This window comes from Phoenix dactylifera, chromosome 11 (assembly GCF_051530095.1).
Source record: "Phoenix dactylifera cultivar Ajwa chromosome 11, Ajwa_hap1_PhDact_Kaust_v1.1, whole genome shotgun sequence".
Lineage (NCBI taxonomy): Eukaryota > Viridiplantae > Streptophyta > Magnoliopsida > Arecales > Arecaceae > Phoenix > Phoenix dactylifera.
In genome coordinates, this window is record NC_143200.1 from 25,444,253 (window position 1) to 25,467,439 (window position 23,187).

The window sequence follows — 23,187 nt, forward strand, 5'->3', positions numbered from 1 at the left end:
AAGTCAGCTATAACCATTTAATTACTAAAATCCAGAGATTTTATTTTCGTGTAAATTGGTTGCCATTTGTTAAGCATGACCAGGTAGCTAGTGAAAAATTTTACTTAATGGCATTTCGTTCTGAAATTTTATCCATTTTCATCTTTCTGGAACAGTATACTCACTTACCACATCTTAGGATCATAATTGCAATTTTAGGTTTCTTTATGCTAGTGACTGCCAGATTTAGTTTTGACACAAAAGGTGCCTAACTCAACAATGTTGGATCTGCATCATTGTTGACAGTTATTGATGGTTGATGGCAATGGGTTGCTTCATCCTCGAGGTGAGTTTTATATATGGTTTTTTTCCAACTGTCCTCTGATTCATCGTTGTACCATCACATTGCACACCGACACCTAGTAATGCTAAACTATTTAGCAACTTAGAGAAAAGGTCATCCAAGATAGTACAATGTTTTGCTGATGACAAATGATGATGTGCCTTGCTCATGTTCGACATTACATGATTATTGCTATGCATTTGGAAGCACTTGTATGAACCATCTTGCCTTTTTTTTTTTCCTGCTAACCCTTAAAAGAAAAACTTATTTGATAACTGCATTTCAGTATTAGTCTTGTTCATATCTTGGAGCTCGACTATCCCTATGTTGATGCAGGGCGAATTTCAAGTGCTGATCAAAACAAATAAATACTTTAGAAAAATGCAGTATCGGGGCATATCAATTAGGAATTCGCTTTTTTATTTTTTCTCCTTTGCAGTAATCAATTTAGGACTTTATTATCTTTGTTGCATCATATTTACACAAAGAAAAATGCTAACTTGAAAGCGTCTATCAGGTTTTGGTTTGGCTTGCCATCTTGGTGTCCTTGCTAATCTTCCTACTATTGGGATAGGAAAAAATGTAAGTAGATCCTACTTGTCATTCACAATACTTACATAGTAAGATCATGGATGATATAGAGCAAGTATGTTACCTTTTATCCACTAAATGTATTATTTTGGTGATAATAAGAGTTTAAGAGTTTTAAGTATGTAAAGGAATGTGACTTTCTGTGGGCTTAAAAATGTTAAAAGATAAAACAAGGAAAGTTTATCGTACGGGAGAAAAAAATTGAAGTTATAAAGTGTATCTATAATAAAGCTACCTTTTATTGGGATGAATTAGCTAGACTTTCCTAATGAGTACACATTATGCATACAATCGCTTATTGGATGTATGTCCATATTATCATGGCTTATGATGTAACAAAACATAGATACTTATAGCTGTGCTAAAAAAAAAGACAACACAAATGGATGGAACTTTTGGTTACAAGCATAATGACATTCTCATTTTAGGGGTTTTCATCACGGGAGAGCATCTCATATTAGAACTACTTTTCTTTTCGTTCTTTCTCTCTGTTTTTTAAAGAAAACTACGCAGGTGGATTTTCTTAAAAACAAGTCAAGAACTCTCCCTGCAGTTGTTTTTTCATATTATGTTCAAGTATCATTTTTTTTTGATAATAAGTGTGAGTCTAACAAAACGTGTGCAAGGAATATTCTTTTTTCATCATAGAATTTGATGATATCAGAATATCATAAGCAATTTTTTTTTTCAAAAATCTTCTTGAAAAGTGAATGGGTCTAGTTAGCATCAATTATGTTACAAGCCTTTCTTTGTTCTAATAATCAGCCGCACCCCTTGTAGTGCTGCAGGTGAGTCAGGTAGGATTGAACCCAATCTGGATCAGTTGGGGACAAATACTAATCTGGATCTCCTGTTGCTTTTGGTGCCCAGAAGTAGATCTATTCTCAAACAAATCAGGCTTGGATAGGCTAAACTATGGCTGACCCCTGTTGCCCCAAGAAAATAGTACATATTTGTCTAGTTTGACCCATAAATTGTAGACTGATCCTGAATTCACTGAATATATGGGCCAAGTAATGGTCCATTTCCTATATCAGAAACTGATTCAGGCTGGCTTTGCTCTGGCCAGGCCCAGACCCTACCTGCTCCATTTGAATCATTAGCCCCTTGGCATGTTGTGGAATTTTTCTTTTGGCAATAATGGACTTTCCTTATGATAAATCCTTAATATTTTCCATTTTTGTGCGCCAGTTGCATCATGTGGATGGCCTTACTCAGTCTTGTGTGAGGCAATGTCTAGAAGCAAGAGAAAACTGTGACAAGGATCTGATCCCATTAATCGGGAAGTCGGGGAATATATGGGGAGTGGTAAGAGCATCTATAATCTGTCAGTATAGCATGTGTAGATATTATCTTGATCTTCAAGTACTTTTTCCTTCCATTTCTGTTATACAGCTCTTCTGTGTTATACTGTTATGTACTCATCATTAAAACAAGGTTTTGAGTTTCGATCGAAACCAATCATTTCAGCCGAAACCTCTCAATTTCGGCCCAGACTAACCAAAATTGACTCCCAGTTTCGGGCTTCGGTCAGCCTCGGCCCAGTTTCAGCCGAAACACACTGAAATGATCATAGATTGGTTTACAAATCTTTTGTAGTGTTTAACATTATAGTGGGATCATTTTTTAAATTGTTTTAGTACATAGGCTATTAAGTATTAAACATAATCCTTGATAAGTCATACTTTTGAAAAGGCCTTTATTTAGCTAGTATAGTACTTTATAAGAATAAAGAACAAGTAACTACAAGATGTTTCCATAGCCAAATCAATAAAGACAATGATATTATTGCATGCATTTGATTAAATAGTCACTTAGCCTCAAAACTATGAGAGGAATACCGACATTTAATATACTTGTTAATTCTTCTAAAAATGAAGAAATTTTTTAAAATGCAAAACTGAATAAAAAGCTTCTGAAGTAACATGTTTGAATAATGTCAATAAGTAAATAAAATACACCCATGATACAAAATAGTAGCATATTCAATGAATTTCACTTCTACATAATGTCATCTTCAGCTCAAAACTGTCAAAACTACACAAATAAAGAGCCCATATAACAAACAAATTTCTTTAAAATGTTGTGCAATGATTTTTTGGGGCTTACTTTCCCTTATTTGATTTTTTCTTGAACTTTTTGACCGAAAGCATTGATAGTTGGTACGAACTTCCAAAATCGCCAAAACTACTGAAACAGAACTCCACAAACCCAACTGAAACCAAAACTAAGTTCTCAAACCTTGCATGAAAATAGAAGGCTCTTAGAGCTGTTGTTTCCTAAATTAAATTTATTTGTTCTAGGCATTTCTGTATCATCACCTCACCTAAAAATATCGAATATTGCATGTATTTCCTAGAACATTTAATATCAAAAAATATCCACATATGGATAAAAAAAATTCATAGATCGACTTGTTACGTATCAAGCAGTTATACAACACCTGTCAGCAGTCTCAAACTTTTGAAGCTTAAACCATGCACGACAAGTCAGAAAAGCCAACCGTAGGATAATATTGGTAGTAAGATTTATTACATCAGTGTATTAGGTAAAATATAGCATTCACTGTTGAGATCCAACCAGTATGATGCTTAAGCTGTGATTACTCCATCATATACTACATATATTTTTATCTTGTGATTATTGGGGCTTATACCTATGCTGAATTTTTGTCTTCCCTCACCTGAACTAATGTCCTTTTCAGGCAATGCGATCCAGTCCTAGTTCATCAAAACCCATTTATATATCAACCGGCCATCGGATATCCCTTAACTCTGCCATCAGGATTGTGAAATTGTCTTGCAAATTTCGTGTTCCCGAGCCAATCCGGCAGGTATGTTTTGCTTTCTTTTTCTGAAAATTTGTGTCCATATGGCTTCTCTCAGCATATTCTTCAAAATGCTGCCAGTAAAAAGCTAAACTTTGTGATTTGGGTGTACAATGTAGGACAAATGCATGCCTATGTAGTGATAGTAGCAAACTGTAGGAGGGCCTTGTAATTTGTCCGCAAGCACTGCAAATCCTAACTGCAAGATCTGGTGCAATAAGCTTTTTCCCGATAATTGTGAAAAAGATTGAGCTTTATTTTAACCTCAGGCAAATTCTTTGTGTAGGCTGATATAAAATCAAAGGTATTCCTTCAGAAGTTTAAAGGATCAGCACACTTAATGAAATAAATAGGTATGCCAATCTTATTTTTACATCCTTACCTTTTCTCTGTTTGTAAATTACAATTAACGATATTAAGAATACATATGGCAATGAAATCATGTGATTTGATCTGCTTTAATGGAAGATACTAGCAATTCTGTTCCCTAACATTTTGGTCCCTGTTTATGTGCTAAACCATAGATTGCATGTCCGTTTGTTTCTACAGTTTCATACTTTGATATTATGATTTCCAATTGTTTTCTTTCCTGATAAAGAGCAAAGAAACAAGCAATGTTCTAAATACAAATATTTCCTGATGCTGCTGGGAAACACAATTTCCTTCAAATCAGCTTCATCCAATAAAAACTGTTTTTTGAGTTATATGGGTATGATTTTTCCATAACTGGGATATGTTGAGAAAATATTTTCCTCTATACACTCTCTTCAGGGTTGTAGCTGGTTCTGTTTCTGGTGGCATAGCTATCTTTAATAATTATCCAATTTGCTAGCACTTTCTGGTGATTTCTCTTTGCATCGTTGGAGTTACTTATCATTTCATGTTTGCTCATGTATTTGTCCTAACATGCCATCAACTTTGGAGCAAATGCTGGATAAAATGCAATGTGCTAGTAGGATTTTAGGCCAAACGTATGTTTATAAATGATACACGCTAAAAATAGGACCCTGAACTGTATGGTGCATATGTAAAACTCATCCAACTAATATGATGAGTTTCCTGTATGGTCATATAATAAGAAACTATGAAAAGATGATTCCACGTGATAACAAGGAAAATGTCTAGGTTGTAGTGTATAACCTGCCATTGCTTTTTATGTTGTCCAATCTTCAACAAGTTCTACGGCTGCTTATCTAAATGCGACAATTAACCGATACACAGATTCATCCAAAAAAAATTACTTAAAAAAAACTCGAGGTTCTATCAGATATTACTTTGATTTCCCTGTTCTAACCCTTCACATGGGACATCCAATATCTCTATGATATGTGTTGCTGCATATTGATGTCTGCTAATCAGGAATATCGATTCATTTATAGCTGTAATAGCAACGGTACAAGTGCAGCATGCAAGATCTAACCAACTGTATAGTAAATTTATAGATTGATGCTTTTAACATGCCCAAGGTGCAAAAGAAGCCAAAATGGCCACGGAGTTTGGGGCAGTTGGTGAAACACTCTAAACTTGTAGTTGAACTACCAACAAGCATCCGCTGGACTTCCACCCTAAGAGCAAACTTTTCTAGATGGAATACGAATATTCATTGTATTGCTTATTTGTTAGTCTCACAGAAAATGCTGTTGGATGCCTGCTAAAAGCATTGCTTGGAGTATATCTGCATGTTTCCATTTTTTTCTACGGATGAAGATGATGCATTTAATGGTGGAGCATATTAAAGTGCATTTACCAGAGGCTCAGGTTTTATAATTATATTGCCTACATAATAGTTCCATACTGTCAAAAGGTAAAAAAAATGACATTAGTCACATTAGAACCACCAGCTTCTATATGCGAAACTGCATGGATGATAATGCAGTCCAAGATATCTTATTATAGAATGCCTTGACATTTAGCTTCTGTTATGGCCTCATGGCTGTTGAGAAACTGTCTAGTGTCTCTCCTTTCACTGTTTACGCATCTTAACATGATGATGGTGTCTTCCTATTATCTTTGATTGCTTTGTGGATTGCAAGCAATTGTTTAGAATTCCATGGTGGTATTTCTTTGGAAGAGTTCAAGTGATACCTAAAATGTATCATTTTGCTTGGTGAACTTACAGGATGATCGTTATATATCCGATATTTCTTAGCATAATAAATTGGGATTCAACCATATTAAATTGTCTTCGGGAGTCCAAAATTCAAGAAACTAAGCTGTGTTCCAGCTAGCAATCATTTACGCTCTGATGTCCCATTGTGGTATCTAAAAGATAATACCAATATTATATTGTTTTCTTATCTGCTGCTGAAGCTACAGGGTCACTTTGCCATCCATATATGTTTGGAATTACCTTGCTGTCTGTCCATCATCACCTATTTGAAACTTTTGTCCTTGTGAGTACCAAATTTTAAACTCGGAATTAAGCTCTCTCATAAATATTGAATTCTATGTATGATTATGCTTTATTTTTCAGCTTAGTGATACAAACTATTTTCTTTCATAACCTTTCATCCTCCGTTATTTATTCCATCATCTTGTCGCACTTAGTGGCATTTTGAATGTCATACATTCTCTTCCTTCATTACCAGTTTAAAGAATAAAGAATGTGAATGTAAAAAGTGTGCCTGATTACAAGAACGTGCTAAAATAGTGGTTCTGTTGAATACAGGTCATGCTCCTGGTGTGAGGGAAGGAAGAGCTTGAAGGAAACATCCATCTTTGGTGAAATACTTCTGTCTAGCATTAGATGGGTCAAGATCATGGTTCTCAGTCCAGACATTATTTATAGAAGAATGATTTAGTGATATGTCAGGATTCTAAATAAAGCTGGATGAGTGCTTAAGAGGGGCAGTCAGGTGGTGTGAGTTAAAGTTGAAAAGTTTTAGCCATGAGAGCACATCTGCTGTTGCTGCTGCTATTTATGATGATGCTAGCAACCGTACCTGTCTCTAGCTCTTCACAGGGGGCATTGCAGTTATGGTTAGCATCAGCACCTCAAGTATCTTTTGACACCGACCTGCCTCAAGATGGAGGGGCTTGGATGCAAGAATATATCTGGGAAGATGTTTTATTGGCCCAGAAGGAAGATTATGGATTCATGGTTCTGGTGCCAGTTAAGTATCATGGTGCACTAGCTGCTTCTATTTCCCGTGCCTGACGTTGCTTGTTCTCTCAATATTCTTTTTCTGAATATTCATGCATCATGATTAAAAGTAACCGTATCTTCTATCAGTTTGTCCACATATCATGATATTTCTGATATAATGTATTGAAAGCTACATATCCACTAAATAAAAAGGTTGTGAGAAGTTAAATACAGTGTTCATGCCTTTGCTGATGCCATTTCTGAGAGCCTTGGTGTCGGTAACCATGACAACCTACTTCAGGACAGACAACTAAAAAGCTGAAGAAAGTGAATCAATATGCAACATCTCGGTATATAATTATCATAGGACTTGTTTGATTTGTTGGAAAAAATTTTCTCACTTATTTTTTTTCCTGAAAAGTTGATACCTGAATATATAATGCCACATGTTTAGTTCACCATGAGAAATGCGAAAGTGACACATTTCAAAGTGGCTTATATTTGGTTGAGCATCTTCTTCTCTAAAAAAAATATGTAAAATATTTGTTATACCCTTGATTGAAAAAAATATTTTACCTCATTTTGTCAAAAAACTTAAGTGCTCTTTTGAAAAAAAAAAATTCTAATTTTTAGCCCGTGAGAATTAGATTTTTCCGAGTCTTACATAATTTTTTTCATAAAATATAAAAATTTTATTTTTATTTCTCTCTCTTATAAGATATTTTTTTATATTTTTGTTGCCTATATTTTCTCCCATCCTCTTCTCGGAAACTAGACGAGTAGATAATGTTAATAGTGTGCAACTTTATGTGCAGGGAGGCGCAGTGTAACCACCGTGAATCAATTGTATTATCACAATAACTATTGGTTAAAACTGCAGCTCAATCTTCAATTACCGAAACAAAGCAAGAGTTACAAAAGCTGTTACACTTCGATTTGGTATGAGCATGGCTGTAGATACCCAAATCAAATGGCCAACTATTTGTTTTGGAAAAAACAAACGCGAGCAATGGAGCAGGATTTTTCGCATATAGTTCGTAAAATTATGACATTATTGGATGGATATGGAAGTGCTTCATACTTTATAGGCAATCATAATTCATAAGACATACAAACTCGCACTGAAGTCCTGAGTGGTGCTTTATATGATTAAATTTGTTTAAATCGTAAAATCCTCATCAGATCTCATCTGAGAGATCCGGGTTGGAGTCCAGGCAATGGAACTTTTCAAAAAAATTTGGCGTTGGTTGAAGAAATAGAAAAGATTATATTATTCTGACTATCTACCGGTCACCTGCAAGAATTTAGTTCACCTTAAAAAAATTTTAATCCTATCTGAAAAAGAGTGCCAACTGCATGCTTGCTGCGTTGTTTTATCAGTGCTGGATTTTTAATTGGTTCATTCACCATGAAACATATATTTGGTGAAGAAAAGTAGTAATTATGTGCCGTGATGCACATTGGATTCAAAATAATAAAAATAATAATTAATTCGCACTGCTCAAAAAAACTTCCCACTTACACAAGAATACTTTTATGGGTATTCTGTCATAGGAGTTCTTCAGAGGAGATGATGACTTTGGAGTGCATAATATGATTACACATTGCTTCTCCAATGTAGCGATTCTAATATTGCAAGGTAGGATCTTTCTTATAAATAACCATCTTTTTTTTTTCCTTTTTTTTAAGAAAAAAAAGATAGTGATTAATCCAATATACTATTTCATTTACTATTCTCTGTGCACTCATCTTCCATGTTAGTTCTCATATGAAGCAATAAGGGTTATTAGCTTGAATCAGCAGCACTAACTAGGCCTCTCCAATGGATATAAACTCCGAATCTGATTAACTAAAATAGCAAGGCATAGATGCTGAATTTTTCTCCTTCTTTTGATGAAAATAACCAGGTTCACCGGCAGTTGGTGGAGGAGATAAAAACTTTGGAAACATGGATACAAAACAATGGAGCAATATAATAAATATAGTATAGAAATGTCGAGATATGATCACAGTAATACCAACAGGAACGGAAGAAGCGCAAAGAACACCAAACCATATCCCTGTCCCCTGACTGCGGCTAATCTCCAGGATGCTGCAGAATTAGGCTCAATCATGATCTCAAACTTACATTTGGAAGTAGATGGATCTCTATCAGTGGTAGTAGCTATGCCTTGGAAGTCGCAGGCCCTGTCATCCTGATCATTCATCTGGTAGTAGCTGTTGAATGCATAGGAAATATTCCCTCTTGCATCAAGATCGCCACATGATGTGTTATACCCAAGGCTTGTGCAGTCAGCTTTCCCACAAGCATAGCTCGCAGCCGGTGCAACTCTAGAATCATCAAGGTTGACTGAAGGCTTGAACACACACCACTTCTTGTCCAAATACTTGACATTCTTAGCTCCAACTAATGTTCCAGATTTAGATGTCTGGATATTAAGCTGGTATTTCGGCTGCCCGTCGTAGTAAAAGATGCCCCAATGCCTCTCAAAATTCCCTGGCAGGATGCTCTTTTGATCTTCATCTATGAAACTAAACATATATGCATCGATAGGTCCTTGTCTCATTGGTGTGCCCTGCCCCGATGCGATGCGCTTCATGAAACCCTGATTAAATCGTTGAGCATACTGAATATTTGCATACATATTCCCATCAGTTGGCCAACCAATCTCACCAACAATGACAGCAAGATTTCCAAAGCCATTCTTCTGCAGGGCCCATAAGAGAGTGTCATGGTTTGCATCGAATACATTAGTGTATGTGATCGAACCATCGACCACGGGGGATGCAGGTGTTCCATCAAAGAAGGCAAAGTCTATAGGAAAGTTGGGATCATTGTAGAGACTGATGAAGGGGTAAATGTTGACAGTGAGGGGAGCAGCATTATCACTGAGGTATTTGACGATAGAAACCATGAGGTCAAGGATGTCCGAGCGGAAATTCCCATCAGAAGGTTTGCCAGTTGATGATTCATAGACATCAGCATTAAGGGGCACCGTGACTTTGACCTGGCTGCTCAGCCCAGCTTGTGTGACAGCACCTTGGATGTTTTGGAGGGCTGGAAAGGTAGTATGGAGAAAACTCCCATTATAAGTCTGCAAGAATGGCTCATTTCCAACAGCAACATACCTATTCACAGAGAAACAATGATACTTGGAGTGAGAGAAGCAATGCGATCGTACGATAGCTACAAGTGAATATTAGTCCATTACCCGTGAACCGAAGGCTAAAAGCACGAAAACTGTTCTGGACATTGCAAGTCATGTTACTTGAATAGAAGATGAGTAATGTTGGATTAGTCCATTACATGCAGGTTAGTTATTCATGTATTTAATATCAACATTTCAAATGGTTTGAGTGAATATATAGCTATATAAGAATTCTCTTTCCTGCAGGTAAGGTTCTAGGTTTTTGTTTATATGTATACACTGATGAAAAGAGATTTCTTTTTTTTTTTTTCTATTTCTCTCCCAAAGCAAATATCAAGTTACAAAAGCCTTGAGGAAAGTTACCAAGAATACAAAATGAATGGAGAAGGGAATTACATGGTACAAATAGAAATTCCAGCAGTATGAAAGGTCACAGAAAAACTCTAACCTTGAATCCCAATTAGAGACAAGTGACAACAATTACACCGAGCAATGTTTTCTAGTCTTAGCGAAGGTGCTGCCGGCAAAAAGTCATCAAAATAACTAGGGTGCAGAAGGTATATATGTTCTGCTTTATTATCTTTTGGTTTTGACAATAGGTCTGCTGATAAAACAGCGAAAGAAAAATAAATAAGAAACAGCCAATCTTGCAGAATTCAATAGGTCCAGAGAACGAGCACCACTCCTGGCCAGCAATCAGTTAAGCAACGAGTCCCTGGAAATATATGAATAAATTCAAAACTACACAAGCCTGGCAATTCACTTGCCTCATCCTTGAAATCATGTAGTTACCCAAGGTTGAGACCATCCGGGTCCATGTAAAACCTTGTCTATATGATGCTTTTCTAGGATTATGCTGGTTCTATTGATAGACGCTTTTATGCATCTCACTCTAGATCTTTTTAAAGAGACATATATCAAAGGGTAAATGAATTAAACAAAATGTTAGCTTGGTATCTCAAAATTAAGAAATTGATTTACCTATCCACACAACTGAAACTCATGTGCACCTTTATCATTTAGAATCCTTGATGAAGTCAATTATTGGTATTAAAATTACAAAATACAAAATGCTTTAAAACTAAATGGTGTTGGACAAAGAATATATATATTCAAGGCTAGCCATATTCAGGTTACGAGACTGATGGTTACCACTATTGTATCTCATAGTTCCAACAATGTCCTTAATTGTTGGAGCCTCGGAGGCACTGATTTCCTCAGTCCTTGTGTAGATCGGTTGTTGCCAGAATAATTGTCAAAGAATGGCAAAATGAAGAGATAGTGAACAATTTACAACGAAAACTGCAGTTTTGGGACAATAGATTATATTATGCCTTGAGGACTCGATGAGTATTCAAATGTTTGCAGAAAACAATCGAGTCATTCAAATTAGAGTAGAACAGATTAAGTAGGAACGTGCTCCAATGCTATCAGTGTGTTCCATTATAAATGTTTGCTTAAAGAGACATGCGAACAGGAATCTCAATGTCACATTATATGTTATGAAGATATGGCAAAAATACACGAGCTAAGGTATTTCTATCTAGATTCATTCTCAGCAAATTCGTGATATTAAAACCTCCTAAAATTAACTTGCACATCATATTGGAAAAACTTAAACCTGATTTCAATAACCATAAACTGAAGGACTTTACTGCTATATTTATGCGAAGTTAGGGTGAAAAAACGCACAGCATGAACCAGGCTAGCTTAAACAAGTTGATTTTTTTTTAAAAAAAAGTACAGAGATTTAAAAACAGAAATCTAAAATAGTGCACATATTACTAATTTTGTTGAGTAAACATCATTCACTAGTATTATATGTCCTAATTGAAAATTTTTTGAACGATGTTTTTGTCTCCTAGAATCACTGCCATCTCTAGCATAACACTGCTTTGCATTTTTTTTGGAACAAATTTGATCTAAGATAAGTTCCATTTAATAAAAACATCATGCAAAACAAGGGAAAACAACTCTGCTAGCTTTTTTTTTTATTTGGGTTACAAGAACTTGCCTTGCTTAAAGACAATAAATAGATCAAATTTAGACACAAGAACAATGATGCCTATGATGGGCTTATTATGTCTCTGGTACATTCCTCATTACAAAGAAGAAACCATGAAGAGACAGACATGTATACTATCAGATACTGCATGTAGACATAAGGAAGATGTGCATACAAATTAAACTGAAAAATGAATCACCGGTTGGACAATGTTTTTAACATGACCTGGAAATTGCAAAGGGGTGTATGCTTATTGTTAAAGTTGATATTATTTTAAAGAAACATTTCCATGATCGACAACAGTTTCTGCGTCCCTTCCCTTTATACAAATGCATAGTAAAAGCGAGGCAGATTTACTCTGTTCAATGCCTAAATTTTTTGTCTTTATTTGTTTATCTATTTGCTTATTTATTTCGATGCAACAGTCATTGCATTACTGCCAGATAAAGAACAGAACATCCTTTACAAACATATCTTGTTTCCTTTTCTAGAGGAGCTGAAAGCAACTGCTGAGCTAGTGATGAATTGAATTTTGAGAAATGGGGAAAAGCAACTCCAGAATCAACAGCATTTAGCTCAAAAATCCTATAACTCAATGATTTGATTCATCACACACACACACACACAAAAGATTTTGAGTACTAAAGAGACAAGGCTTCACAGTTTCCTGCATCCATCTGCCATTCATAATATCAAATAGCCACCAAGAACTTATCCAAAGATGCATACAAACTGAAAAGAAATGGAACAAGTATGGCTAAAACGAAGCCATGAGAGAATCATGGAAAATTATTGCCTTTTCAATCATAATAAGCCAAAATAGTTAGATGATGATCTTTATTGTCACGCCCCGGATCCGGATCCGTGACACGGCCGTGCTATTGCCGACTATCGCCCACAGTAGCACGCAGCCTCATACAGGGGTAGCAGGTAGCCAAAAGGATTCATTCTTATATATAAATTAAAAAGTTTTGCAGTACAACCTTCAAGTTTGAAACCAAAAATACAGAACTTCTATGCTATTCAAATGTACAAAAGTATATATAAGCTTGTCCAAAAATACGAAGCTCTGTAACAAAATAAAAACATATCTGGTGGCGATCACTGATGAGGATCTGAAAGAAAACGAAACATAACCAGATGTAAGCTACACGGCTCAGTAAGTAATCCTGCATAATCCTACCGGATCAACTAGTAGGCTAAACATGTAAATCAGGGTTTGATAAGTTGACATGCATATTCATCTAATAATCATCATGGCACAATAAGTATGCGATTTAAACAAAGCAGTAGTGCAAATCACAAAATTTTCATAATATATGCATATGAAACCGTGCCCCGGCATGCCGTGGTCCATTCTCTCGGATGCTACTGCGAAGTCAGACTCGACCACTGGCGGGGCCAGCTCAGTTACTATTCAGCCACTGGCGGGGCAGGCTCAGTTACTATTCAGCCACTGGCGGGGCAGGCCCAATTCCAATTCAGCCACTGGCGGGGCAGGCTCAGTTACTATTCAGCCACTGGCGGGGCAGCTCAGTTACTATTCAGCCACTGGCGGGGCAGCTCAGTTACTATTCAGCCACTGGCGGCTCAGTCATTCTCAATAGCATCTTTGAGCCCATTATAGTGCCTCTGGGCTAGCTAAGGCTTTACAAACTTACATGCCTGATTAAAATATCAGTATCATCATGTCGCATACATAGCTATAGCTTCTGGGATCATGCAAGTTGCTTATGCGTTGTAACATATCATGCATGAAACATAAATACATAAATAAATGCTTAGGAAACATTAATGACATAACATGATCCATAACAGGATTAGGACAGGTTACTTACATTCTTCATTAATCATGCATACAATTCAAATTGTATATAAAAACACTGGTCAATCTTATAAAACGTGATACAAGATCTATGATAGGATTAAGACAGATTACTTACTTTTCATAACATAACATTCATGAAGTATGTACTTGAATAACACTTAGACAAAATATTAATGACATGATCCAACGTAGGATTAGAACAGGTTACTTACAATAATTTGTTATCCAATTCCTTAAGTCAGCCCGATGACAGATCTTTGATTCCTAAACCACATTATGAGAATCACGTTAACCTCTATCTATTATAGAATTTCGTTTATTTTACCATGAACTTGCTTTGATCTTAACCAAGGATTTTAGCCTAACTTAATTCACCTAATTTGAAGCCTTTAGGGTTCAATTAAAGTCGATTTGGGTCCACATGGTTTAATTTGGGCTTTTAATAAGAGGGTTTGGGCCTGATTTATGATTAATTGGGCCTGCTGGGATCAACATGACATGAATAGGGTTCAGACCCTAGCTCAATTGAGCTTAATTGGGTCCAGATTTAGCCCAATTTGCTTAATTGGGTTCGTTCAGGCCCGGTCAGGTTCAGGCCCAACGCTATTTAGGCTTAATTTGACCCATTTCATTCGATTGGGCTTGGATCAACCCTTTATTGGATTTACCCAAACCAATTCAGGCTATTTGGGCCTAACGGGTTTCGGACCCGAACTTGGATCCGACCCGTTAGGCAGCCCGTAAGGGCTCCTTCTGGGGGCTTCCAGAGGCTTCGGCCTCTTCGCTCGTGCCTCTCCCTCTCCCCCTTCCTCCGGTTCCCTTCCGCCTCCCGGCTCCTCCCTCTCTTTCGCAGGCGGCTGGGGAGATGAAGTGCCCTCCGATCCGCCGGCCGGAGCGGTGCTCCCTTCTCGAGGCAGCGGCGGCGGAAGGCCGGTCCCCTTTTTCCCCTTTTCTGAGGTGACGCCGGAGAAGAGGGGAAAAGCCGAGAGGGGGATCGAGGCCAGATCTCCTCCGGGGGTCCTCACCGGCTCCGACCACGGCGAGGCAAGGCCGTGGTCCGCGGTGAGTATTCATCCCCTCCCTTTTTCCCCTTTTTTTTTTTGTGGGTTCCTTCTTGGGTGTTGCACCGCCACCCCTTCGCCGGCGGAGGGGCGGGGGCGGAGGCTGGCGGCCTCGGGGCCGCGCCGGTCGCCGGTACGGCCAGACCCGGCGACCCCCTTGGCTGCCCCTCTGCCCGAGGGTGGCCCTAGCCGGGGTCGGTCACCCGCAGGCCGAGTCCGGTTGGGCTCGGCCCGGGTGGCGTTGGGCTCGGGTTCGGGCCGTTCTCAGGCCGGCCCGCGGCCTGTAGGTCCGGCCTGCAGTCCTCCATCTGTCTCTCTCTCCCGTGCCGGTCTCCTCCTCACTGTGCCGGTCTCCTCCCCTCTGTTCCATCAGTGAAACAGAGGGGAGAATACCCCACAGAGGGGTACCTCCACCCTGTCCTTGCCCAGAGACCTATTTACAGAGCCTTACCTTTTGTGGTCGGTTGAAGTGGTGGGGTATCACCTCGGTTCACAGTCCCTCCTTCCTCTCCTGGGGCTGCGGGGCACCTTCCACCTCCAGCTCCGGGATCTAGCTCTCTGGTTCAGAATATCAGAGGGTTAGAGGCTTAGGAGGGTATATCCAAGATTAGGGTTAGCAGGGCTTAGGTCTATAAAAACTAAGCTTGTGATTTGACCCCACCAGGAGAGGTGGCATCCTCTCCTTGCTCAGGGCTTCGGGAGCCACCACCTGCCCCTCCCTTCAGGCCAGCTCAGGGTTCAGCTGCCGAGGAGGAGAAGGAGGTGGCGGGCTCTGGTTGTGCATGCTTGTGGGGGTCTCTTCTTTGGCCATCTGGTGGTCCTGTCTTTTCAGCCATCGGGGAAGATGGCATTCCTATTCTTTCTGGGCCTGCTAACCCTTCACCCTGGCCCAATACCCTCAAACTGGGCCCTACAGTATTGGGCCCGGTCTGTATTGGGCCCGGACATTACATCCTTCCCCCCTTAAATAAATTTCGTCCTCGAAATTGAACATACCTCGGTCCTCGAAGAGCTGAGGGTAGCGTTGTCGCATCTCCTCCTCCAATTCCCAGGTAGCTTCCCTTTCAGTGTGGTTGGTCCACTGGACTTTAACATAGGGAATGGTGCGCCTTCGGAGGATTTGCTCTTTTCTGTCTATGATGCGCAGGGGAGCCTCCTCATAGGTTAAATCTTCATTTAATTGCAGAGGCTCATGTGGCACCACATGGCTGGGATCCGGAACCTACCTCCGTAACAAGGAGATGTGGAAGACGTTGTGTACACCTGATAGCTCCGGGGGTAGGGCCAATTTGTAGGCAACCTTGCCTATCCTGGCAAGAACCTCGAATGGGCCGATGTAGCGAGGACTTAGCTTGCCGTGTCTTCCGAATCGGGTAATGCCCTTCGATGGAGAAATTTTCAGGAAGACAAAGTTCCCCTCCAAAAATTCCAAGGCCCTTCTTCCTCTGTCAGTCCATCTTTTCTGTCTATTCTGGGCAGCCTGAAGCCTTTGCTTAATCAGGAGCCTTGGAGACTGGCCCCTCTCCTGGTGCGAGGTCGATATCAAATTCGATCTCTCGGTCTGGGGGTAATCCCGGTAATTCCTCCGGAAAAACATCCGGATATTCTCTAACTACTGAAATATCTTCCAGTTTGATCTCTTTCTGAGCATTCTTTACACAGGCCAGATAGGCCATACACCCCTTTTTCAGAGCCTTTCCAGCTTTCAAAGCGGAAATGAAGTGCAATGTGGGAGCACCCTGAAGGGGTATGTCGCCCTGAAAGAAAAATTCTTGCTCCCCAGGTATCCGAAATACCACCCTAGTCCATGCCCAAGATAATATCAAAGTCTTGCATGTCAAGTTGTAAAAGATTTGTCTCTAACTCTTTTTTTTTCTATCTGAATTATGCAATCTCTATGTTTAGTGTCAACAATTGCGGTTTTCTGAGGGGGTGTAGCAACATGCCATGGTTCCACTAATTTCTCAGATGTGCTATGTAATTGTCTGGAAAAGCTAACTGACACGAAAGAATGCGTAGAACCAAAATCAAATAGAATGAGGGCAGGAATCGAGTTGACCAGAAGTGTACCTGTCACCACCTGATCGCTAGCACTGGCATCCTGTCGAGTCAGTGCGAAAACTCGAGGGTTACCCCTCGATCTCTGGTCCTCTGGTGCAGTGTGTCTGGGCTCGTCCTTCCTTCGACTCGGGCAGTCGCGGGCGATGTGTCCTGTCTGCCCGCAAGAGAAACAAGCTCCGGTCTTCATTAAGCAGGGTCCGCCATGGTTCCTACCGCAGGTGGGGCAGCTTCTGTTCTGTTTCTTCTTGGGCTCCGACCCCTTGCTGCCCCCGGATCCACTACTCTGAGCTCCCGATGATCGGGTCCTCTTCATGTCTTCTCTCTCCCTCCCGGACCGTATCAGGTCAGCCTCAACCTTTAAGGCTCGGTCCAGTACATCCTTGTAGCTTGAGAACAGATGGGAGGATATTCGGGATCGAATCCCGTACCTCAATCCCTGTTCAAACCGGTTCACCTTACTTCTCTCCTCCTCCATGAACTGGGGGCAAAATCATCCCAGCTCGTTGAATTTATTGGCATACTCCAGAACAGACATCCGGTCGGTCTGGGTCAGCGCCAAGAATTCATTCTGCTTAGACTGGTTGACTGAATCCGGAAAATATTGGTTGTAAAACAACCTCTTGAAGTCCCTCCATGTAAGTTCGTCGACAGCATAGGCTGTCTCCATGGCCGTCCACCAGAACTCGGCATTCCCCTTCAACATAGAGGTCGCCATCCGGACCTTCACCTCATCGGGAAAAAGAAGAGCTCGGAACATCTTCTCTATTTCCCGGATCCATGCTTCTGCTGCCATAGGGTCAGGCCCACCCTCAAAGGTCGGAGGGTTTAGTCGGCGAAACCTCTCATAGCAGGTGCCTGCCGGTGGCATAGCGGCCAGCTGCATCATCTGTTGCTATTGCAGCACTTGTGCCATAAGCTGATATACCCCGGCTAGGCCTGCCTGACCCGCTGCAGACCGTGGAGTATCCGGGGAAGCTGACCGCTCGCTGGGCTCCGGGGAGGGTGGTCTCCGGTCGTCGTCCATATCTTCCTAATGATCGCCTAGCAGTCAACAATTTTTTTTTTTAAAGTGGGGTTATGATAAACTAGCATATTATAACATTTTCTATGACGGTGACATTCTTAACTACCCCTTTCCTTAGGCATTTATGGTTATTCTATTGTTTAACCTAAGGCTCTGATACCACTAGATGTCACGCCCCGGATCCGGATCCGTGACACGGCCGTGCTATTGCCGACTATCGCCCACAGTAGCACGCAGCCTCATACAGGGGTAGCAGGTAGCCAAAAGGATTCATTCTTATATATAAATTAAAAAGTTTTGCAGTACAACCTTCAAGTTTGAAACCAAAAATACAGAACTTCTATGCTATTCAAATGTACAAAAGTATATATAAGCTTGTCCAAAAATACGAAGCTCTGTAACAAAATAAAAACATATCTGGTGGCGATCACTGATGAGGATCTGAAAGAAAACGAAACATAACCAGATGTGAGCTACACGGCTCAGTAAGTAATCCTGCATAATCCTACCGGATCAACTAGTAGGCTAAACATGTAAATCAGGGTTTGATAAGTTGACATGCATATTCATCTAATAATCATCATGGCACAATAAGTATGCGATTTAAACAAAGCAGTAGTGCAAATCACAAAATTTTCATAATATATGCATATGAAACCGTGCCCCGGCATGCCGTGGTCCATTCTCTCGGATGCTACTGCGAAGTCAGACTCGACCACTGGCGGGGCCAGCTCAGTTACTATTCAGCCACTGGCGGGGCAGGCTCAGTTACTATTCAGCCACTGGCGGGGCAAGCTCAGTTACTATTCAGCCACTGGCGGGGCAGGCCCAATTCCAATTCAGCCACTGGCGGGGCAGGCTCAGTTACTATTCAGCCACTGGCGGGGCAGCTCAGTTACTATTCAGCCACTGGCGGGGCAGCTCAGTTACTATTCAGCCACTGGCGGCTCAGTCATTCTCAATAGCATCTTTGAGCCCATTATAGTGCCTCTGGGCTAGCTAAGGCTTTACAAACTTACATGCCTGATTAAAATATCAGTATCATCATGTCGCATACATAGCTATAGCTTCTGGGATCATGCAAGTTGCTTATGCGTTGTAACATATCATGCATGAAACATAAATACATAAATAAATGCTTAGGAAACATTAATGACATAACATGATCCATAACAGGATTAGGACAGGTTACTTACATTCTTCATTAATCATGCATACAATTCAAATTGTATATAAAAACACTGGTCAATCTTATAAAACGTGATACAAGATCTACGATAGGATTAAGACAGATTACTTACTTTTCATAACATAACATTCATGAAGTATGTACTTGAATAACACTTAGACAAAATATTAATGACATGATCCAACGTAGGATTAGAACAGGTTACTTACAATAATTTGTTATCCAATTCCTTAAGTCAGCCCGATGACAGATCTTTGATTCCTAAACCACATTATGAGAATCACGTTAACCTCTATCTATTATAGAATTTCGTTTATTTTACCATGAACTTGCTTTGATCTTAACCAAGGATTTTAGCCTAACTTAATTCACCTAATTTGAAGCCTTTAGGGTTCAATTAAAGTCGATTTGGGTCCACATGGTTTAATTTGGGCTTTTAATAAGAGGGTTTGGGCCTGATTTATGATTAATTGGGCCTGCTGGGATCAACATGACATGAATAGGGTTCAGACCCTAGCTCAATTGAGCTTAATTGGGTCCAGATTTAGCCCAATTTGCTTAATTGGGTTCGTTCAGGCCCGGTCAGGTTCAGGCCCAACGCTATTTAGGCTTAATTTGACCCATTTCATTCGATTGGGCTTGGATCAACCCTTTATTGGATTTACCCAAACCAATTCAGGCTATTTGGGCCTAACGGGTTTCGGACCCGAACTTGGATCCGACCCGTTAGGCAGCCCGTAAGGGCTCCTTCTGGGGGCTTCTGGGGGCTTCCAGAGGCTTCGGCCTCTTCGCTCGTGCCTCTCCCTCTCCCCCTTCCTCCGGTTCCCTTCCGCCTCCCGGCTCCTCCCTCTCTTTCGCAGGCGGCTGGGGAGATGAAGTGCCCTCCGATCCGCCGGCCGGAGCGGTGCTCCCTTCTCGAGGCAGCGGCGGCGGAAGGCCGGTCCCCTTTTTCCCCTTCTCTGAGGTGACGCCGGAGAAGAGGGGAAAAGCCGAGAGGGGGATCGAGGCCAGATCTCCTCCGGGGGTCCTCACCGGCTCCGACCACGGCGAGGCAAGGCCGTGGTCCGCGGTGAGTATTCATCCCCTCCCTTTTTCCCCCTTTTTTTTCTTTTCTTTTTCTTTTTCTTTTTCTTTCTCTCTCTCTTCTTTTCATTTTCTTCTCTTCTCCAGAACCTTCCCGACTCCTCTCTTCCTTCCACCGCGAAGAGAGGAGGGTGAACTCGGGAGGGACCGAGCCAGGGCCGCCCGGCTCCCTTTTTCCCCCTTTTTTTTTTGTGGGTTCCTTCTTGGGTGTTGCACCGCCACCCCTTCGCCGGCGGAGGGGCGGGGGCGGAGGCTGGCGGCCTCGGGGCCGCGCCGGTCGCCGGTACGGCCAGACCCGGCGACCCCCTTGGCTGCCCCTCTGCCCGAGGGTGGCCCTAGCCGGGGTCGGTCACCCGCAGGCCGAGTCCGGTTGGGCTCGGCCCGGGTGGCGTTGGGCTCGGGTTCGGGCCGTTCTCAGGCCGGCCCGCGGCCTGTAGGTCCGGCCTGCAGTCCTCCACCTGTCTCTCTCTCCCGTGCCGGTCTCCTCCTCACTGTGCCGGTCTCCTCCCCTCTGTTCCATCAGTGAAACAGAGGGGAGAATACCCCACAGAGGGGTACCTCCACCCTGTCCTTGCCCAGAGACCTATTTACAGAGCCTTACCTTTTGTGGTCGGTTGAAGTGGTGGGGTATCACCTCGGTTCACAGTCCCTCCTTCCTCTCCTGGGGCTGCGGGGCACCTTCCACCTCCAGCTCCGGGATCTAGCTCTCTGGTTCAGAATATCAGAGGGTTAGAGGCTTAGGAGGGTATATCCAAGATTAGGGTTAGCAGGGCTTAGGTCTATAAAAACTAAGCTTGTGATTTGACCCCACCAGGAGAGGTGGCATCCTCTCCTTGCTCAGGGCTTCGGGAGCCACCACCTGCCCCTCCCTTCAGGCCAGCTCAGGGTTCAGCTGCCGAGGAGGAGAAGGAGGTGGCGGGCTCTGGTTGTGCATGCTTGTGGGGGTCTCTTCTTTGGCCATCTGGTGGTCCTGTCTTTTCAGCCATCGGGGAAGATGGCATTCCTATTCTTTCTGGGCCTGCTAACCCTTCACCCTGGCCCAATACCCTCAAACTGGGCCCTACAGTATTGGGCCCGGTCTGTATTGGGCCCGGACATTACATTTATAGTTCAGCTAACTATCCTATCCTATTAAGCTTCTGCCGAGCTTCCTGTCTATGTATTTGAATTGATATTTGCCATTCAAGTGTCCCAAGTAGAGTTATACCGAATTAGACGCTCGTAAAACAAAAGGAACGAATTAGACAAGCTCAAAAAAGCATTGAGAGGACAGAAAGACAACCTGATATCCACTCCATCCTTGATATAACTGGAGACATTCTTGGACACCCAATTCTCGGCCGCCTTCGTACTCCCCAGGTCGGCCAGCATCTCGTTTGGAATTCCGACCATCACCTGGATCCCAGTGTTGCTGAGGGCACTCATGGTACCATCCTCTGGATCAAACAACTTCACCTTCTGAAACCCGTTGTCCCGGAGCATCTGAACCACCGTGCCCGGCGGCAGGGGGTGGCTCGCCTGCGTCCCCCAGTTCGCTCCAATCCCACTCACAAAACCCACCAAACAGAGCCAAGAAACCAGCTTCAGACACCCACACGGCCACCCCATCATCCCCGCCACCACCAGAATTCTACTCCCAACCTCCCCAAAATCTTTCCAAACAAGTGGAAATTAGAGAACAAGCTGAGAGAGCAGGGGTTCGTAGTGGAATTCCTTGCAGCCTTCGCAACTCCAGCGGAACTCGGCAGAATGGACACCACGATAACGACACGAAGCTCCCCAAGCGTGCATATGGCCACAAGGACCCGTACGCAGTCGTTTGTTTTGCACCATCTCGACCGTTCGCTGAATAAATTTTATATATTTATAATAAAAAATTAAATGTTATTTTTTAAATTATAACATAAAATTTATTAAGATGGATTGATTAAATTTAAATAGATAACAATACATGCCTACGTATGTCTAATTTTATATTAATTATTTATTAAATAAATTTAAAAAATATATATATATATAATTTAAAAAATTAAGTAATATTTTTTAACTAGTTATTTTTGGATAAGGCCTGCATTGCTATGTTGACCGCTCGTGGCTTTCCATTAGTAAGGCAACAAGGCTGATGTGTTCCACACAAGAAACTTAAATTATATAATCATGACGGCATGAAATATTTAAAAAGACGTACATATCCCGGACTCCGTGGCCTTCTATTAATAAGGCAACAAGGCTGATGTGTTGTTCTATTAATAAGGCACCAAGGCTCATGTGTTCCGCACAATAAACTTAAAATATATAATCATGACGGGATGAAATATTTAACATTGCAGACGCAAAACCCCATCCGATTTAGGTGGTATGGAAGAAACTATAATCATGAATTTTGTTGGCAGTATCCGTAGGATATGAGCCGCCGTTAAAAAAAAAAAAAAGAAGAAGAGTAAAGAAGAGCGAGAGATACTGTAGTGACTTTCTAGAGCCCAGAACAAAGTGTAAAAAGGCTATGGAAAAAGAAAGAAATGCGCCGGGGAAAGGGATGAAAGGAAGATAGTAAGTGTTTATGTGATTAAGCAACCAACCAACTAAACGAGAGAATCTATTTTATAGCTTTTGCTGGATTTCCACTAGAAGAGAGGCAGAGACGGCCAAGGTTTTTAATGAGCATGAGAGATGGGCTTTAAGCCTGAGGAGGTGCCAATGGATGGAGCCAATCCGCAAAGGAGCACCGGCCTATCACTGCGTATGGCTTTGCTGGTGTCTTTGTCGGTCTCTTTTCGGGTGCTCATCCTTCTCATTCTGTCGCCCGCGGCGAAGCCTCTAGAGTTTGGGCCAGCCAGGATAACGGCCGCGTTACGGAGTCGGTGAGGTGGCGGCAAAAGCGTTCGGCCTCCCAGTCGAACGGCGCGGTCGGCGAGCACGTGATGTGTCGTGAACATTTGTCGGGTCCGTTGACGTGTCCGCG

General features: G+C 41.6%; 2 protein-coding genes and 1 long non-coding RNA gene across 31 annotated transcripts in view; 1 reads left to right on the top strand and 2 right to left on the bottom strand.

The window, feature by feature from the left end:
* LOC103721183 (uncharacterized) overlaps positions 1-10,224 on the top strand; it is a 63,381-nt gene extending 53,157 nt beyond the window's left edge. For 20 of the 27 annotated variants that reach the window (XM_088707438.1, XM_088707444.2, XM_088707440.1 and 17 more), the window contains 6 exons: positions 286-325; positions 840-904; positions 2,105-2,221; positions 3,618-3,746; positions 4,027-4,093; positions 6,409-7,058. In XM_088707438.1, coding sequence (XP_088563564.1) covers positions 286-325; positions 840-904; positions 2,105-2,221; positions 3,618-3,746; positions 4,027-4,089 — 414 coding nt within the window. In that variant the 3' untranslated portion in view covers positions 4,090-4,093; positions 6,409-7,058. Of the gene's footprint in view, positions 1-285; positions 326-839; positions 905-2,104; positions 2,222-3,617; positions 3,747-3,859; positions 3,952-4,026; positions 4,094-6,408; positions 7,059-7,640; positions 8,108-8,732 lie in introns of those variants that run through there. The other 7 variants (XR_015971413.1, XR_015971417.1, XR_015971418.1 and 4 more) reach the window with 5 other exon arrangements.
* On the bottom strand, positions 8,671-21,993 carry LOC120111307 (glucan endo-1,3-beta-glucosidase 6-like). Its single transcript, XM_039128027.3, has 2 exons — positions 21,508-21,993; positions 8,671-9,954 (listed from the first exon to the last, which is right to left on the bottom strand). The coding sequence occupies exons 1-2, from the start codon at positions 21,834-21,836 to the stop codon at positions 8,832-8,834; spliced, it is 1,452 nt and encodes a 483-aa protein (XP_038983955.1). The 5' UTR covers positions 21,837-21,993; the 3' UTR covers positions 8,671-8,831.
* LOC148700728 (uncharacterized) lies at positions 12,821-21,501 on the bottom strand. 3 transcript variants are annotated; one of them, XR_015971427.2, is made up of 3 exons: positions 20,827-21,501; positions 19,352-19,403; positions 12,821-18,394 (listed from the first exon to the last, which is right to left on the bottom strand). It is a non-coding gene; the product is annotated as an uncharacterized LOC148700728 (long non-coding RNA). The 3 variants fall into 3 exon arrangements; XR_016397820.1 differs by having other exon boundaries at positions 12,821-14,071; positions 15,320-18,394; positions 19,352-21,501; XR_016397819.1 differs by having other exon boundaries at positions 12,821-13,094; positions 14,020-18,394; positions 19,352-21,501.
* Positions 21,994-23,187: the final 1,194 nt, after the last annotated feature.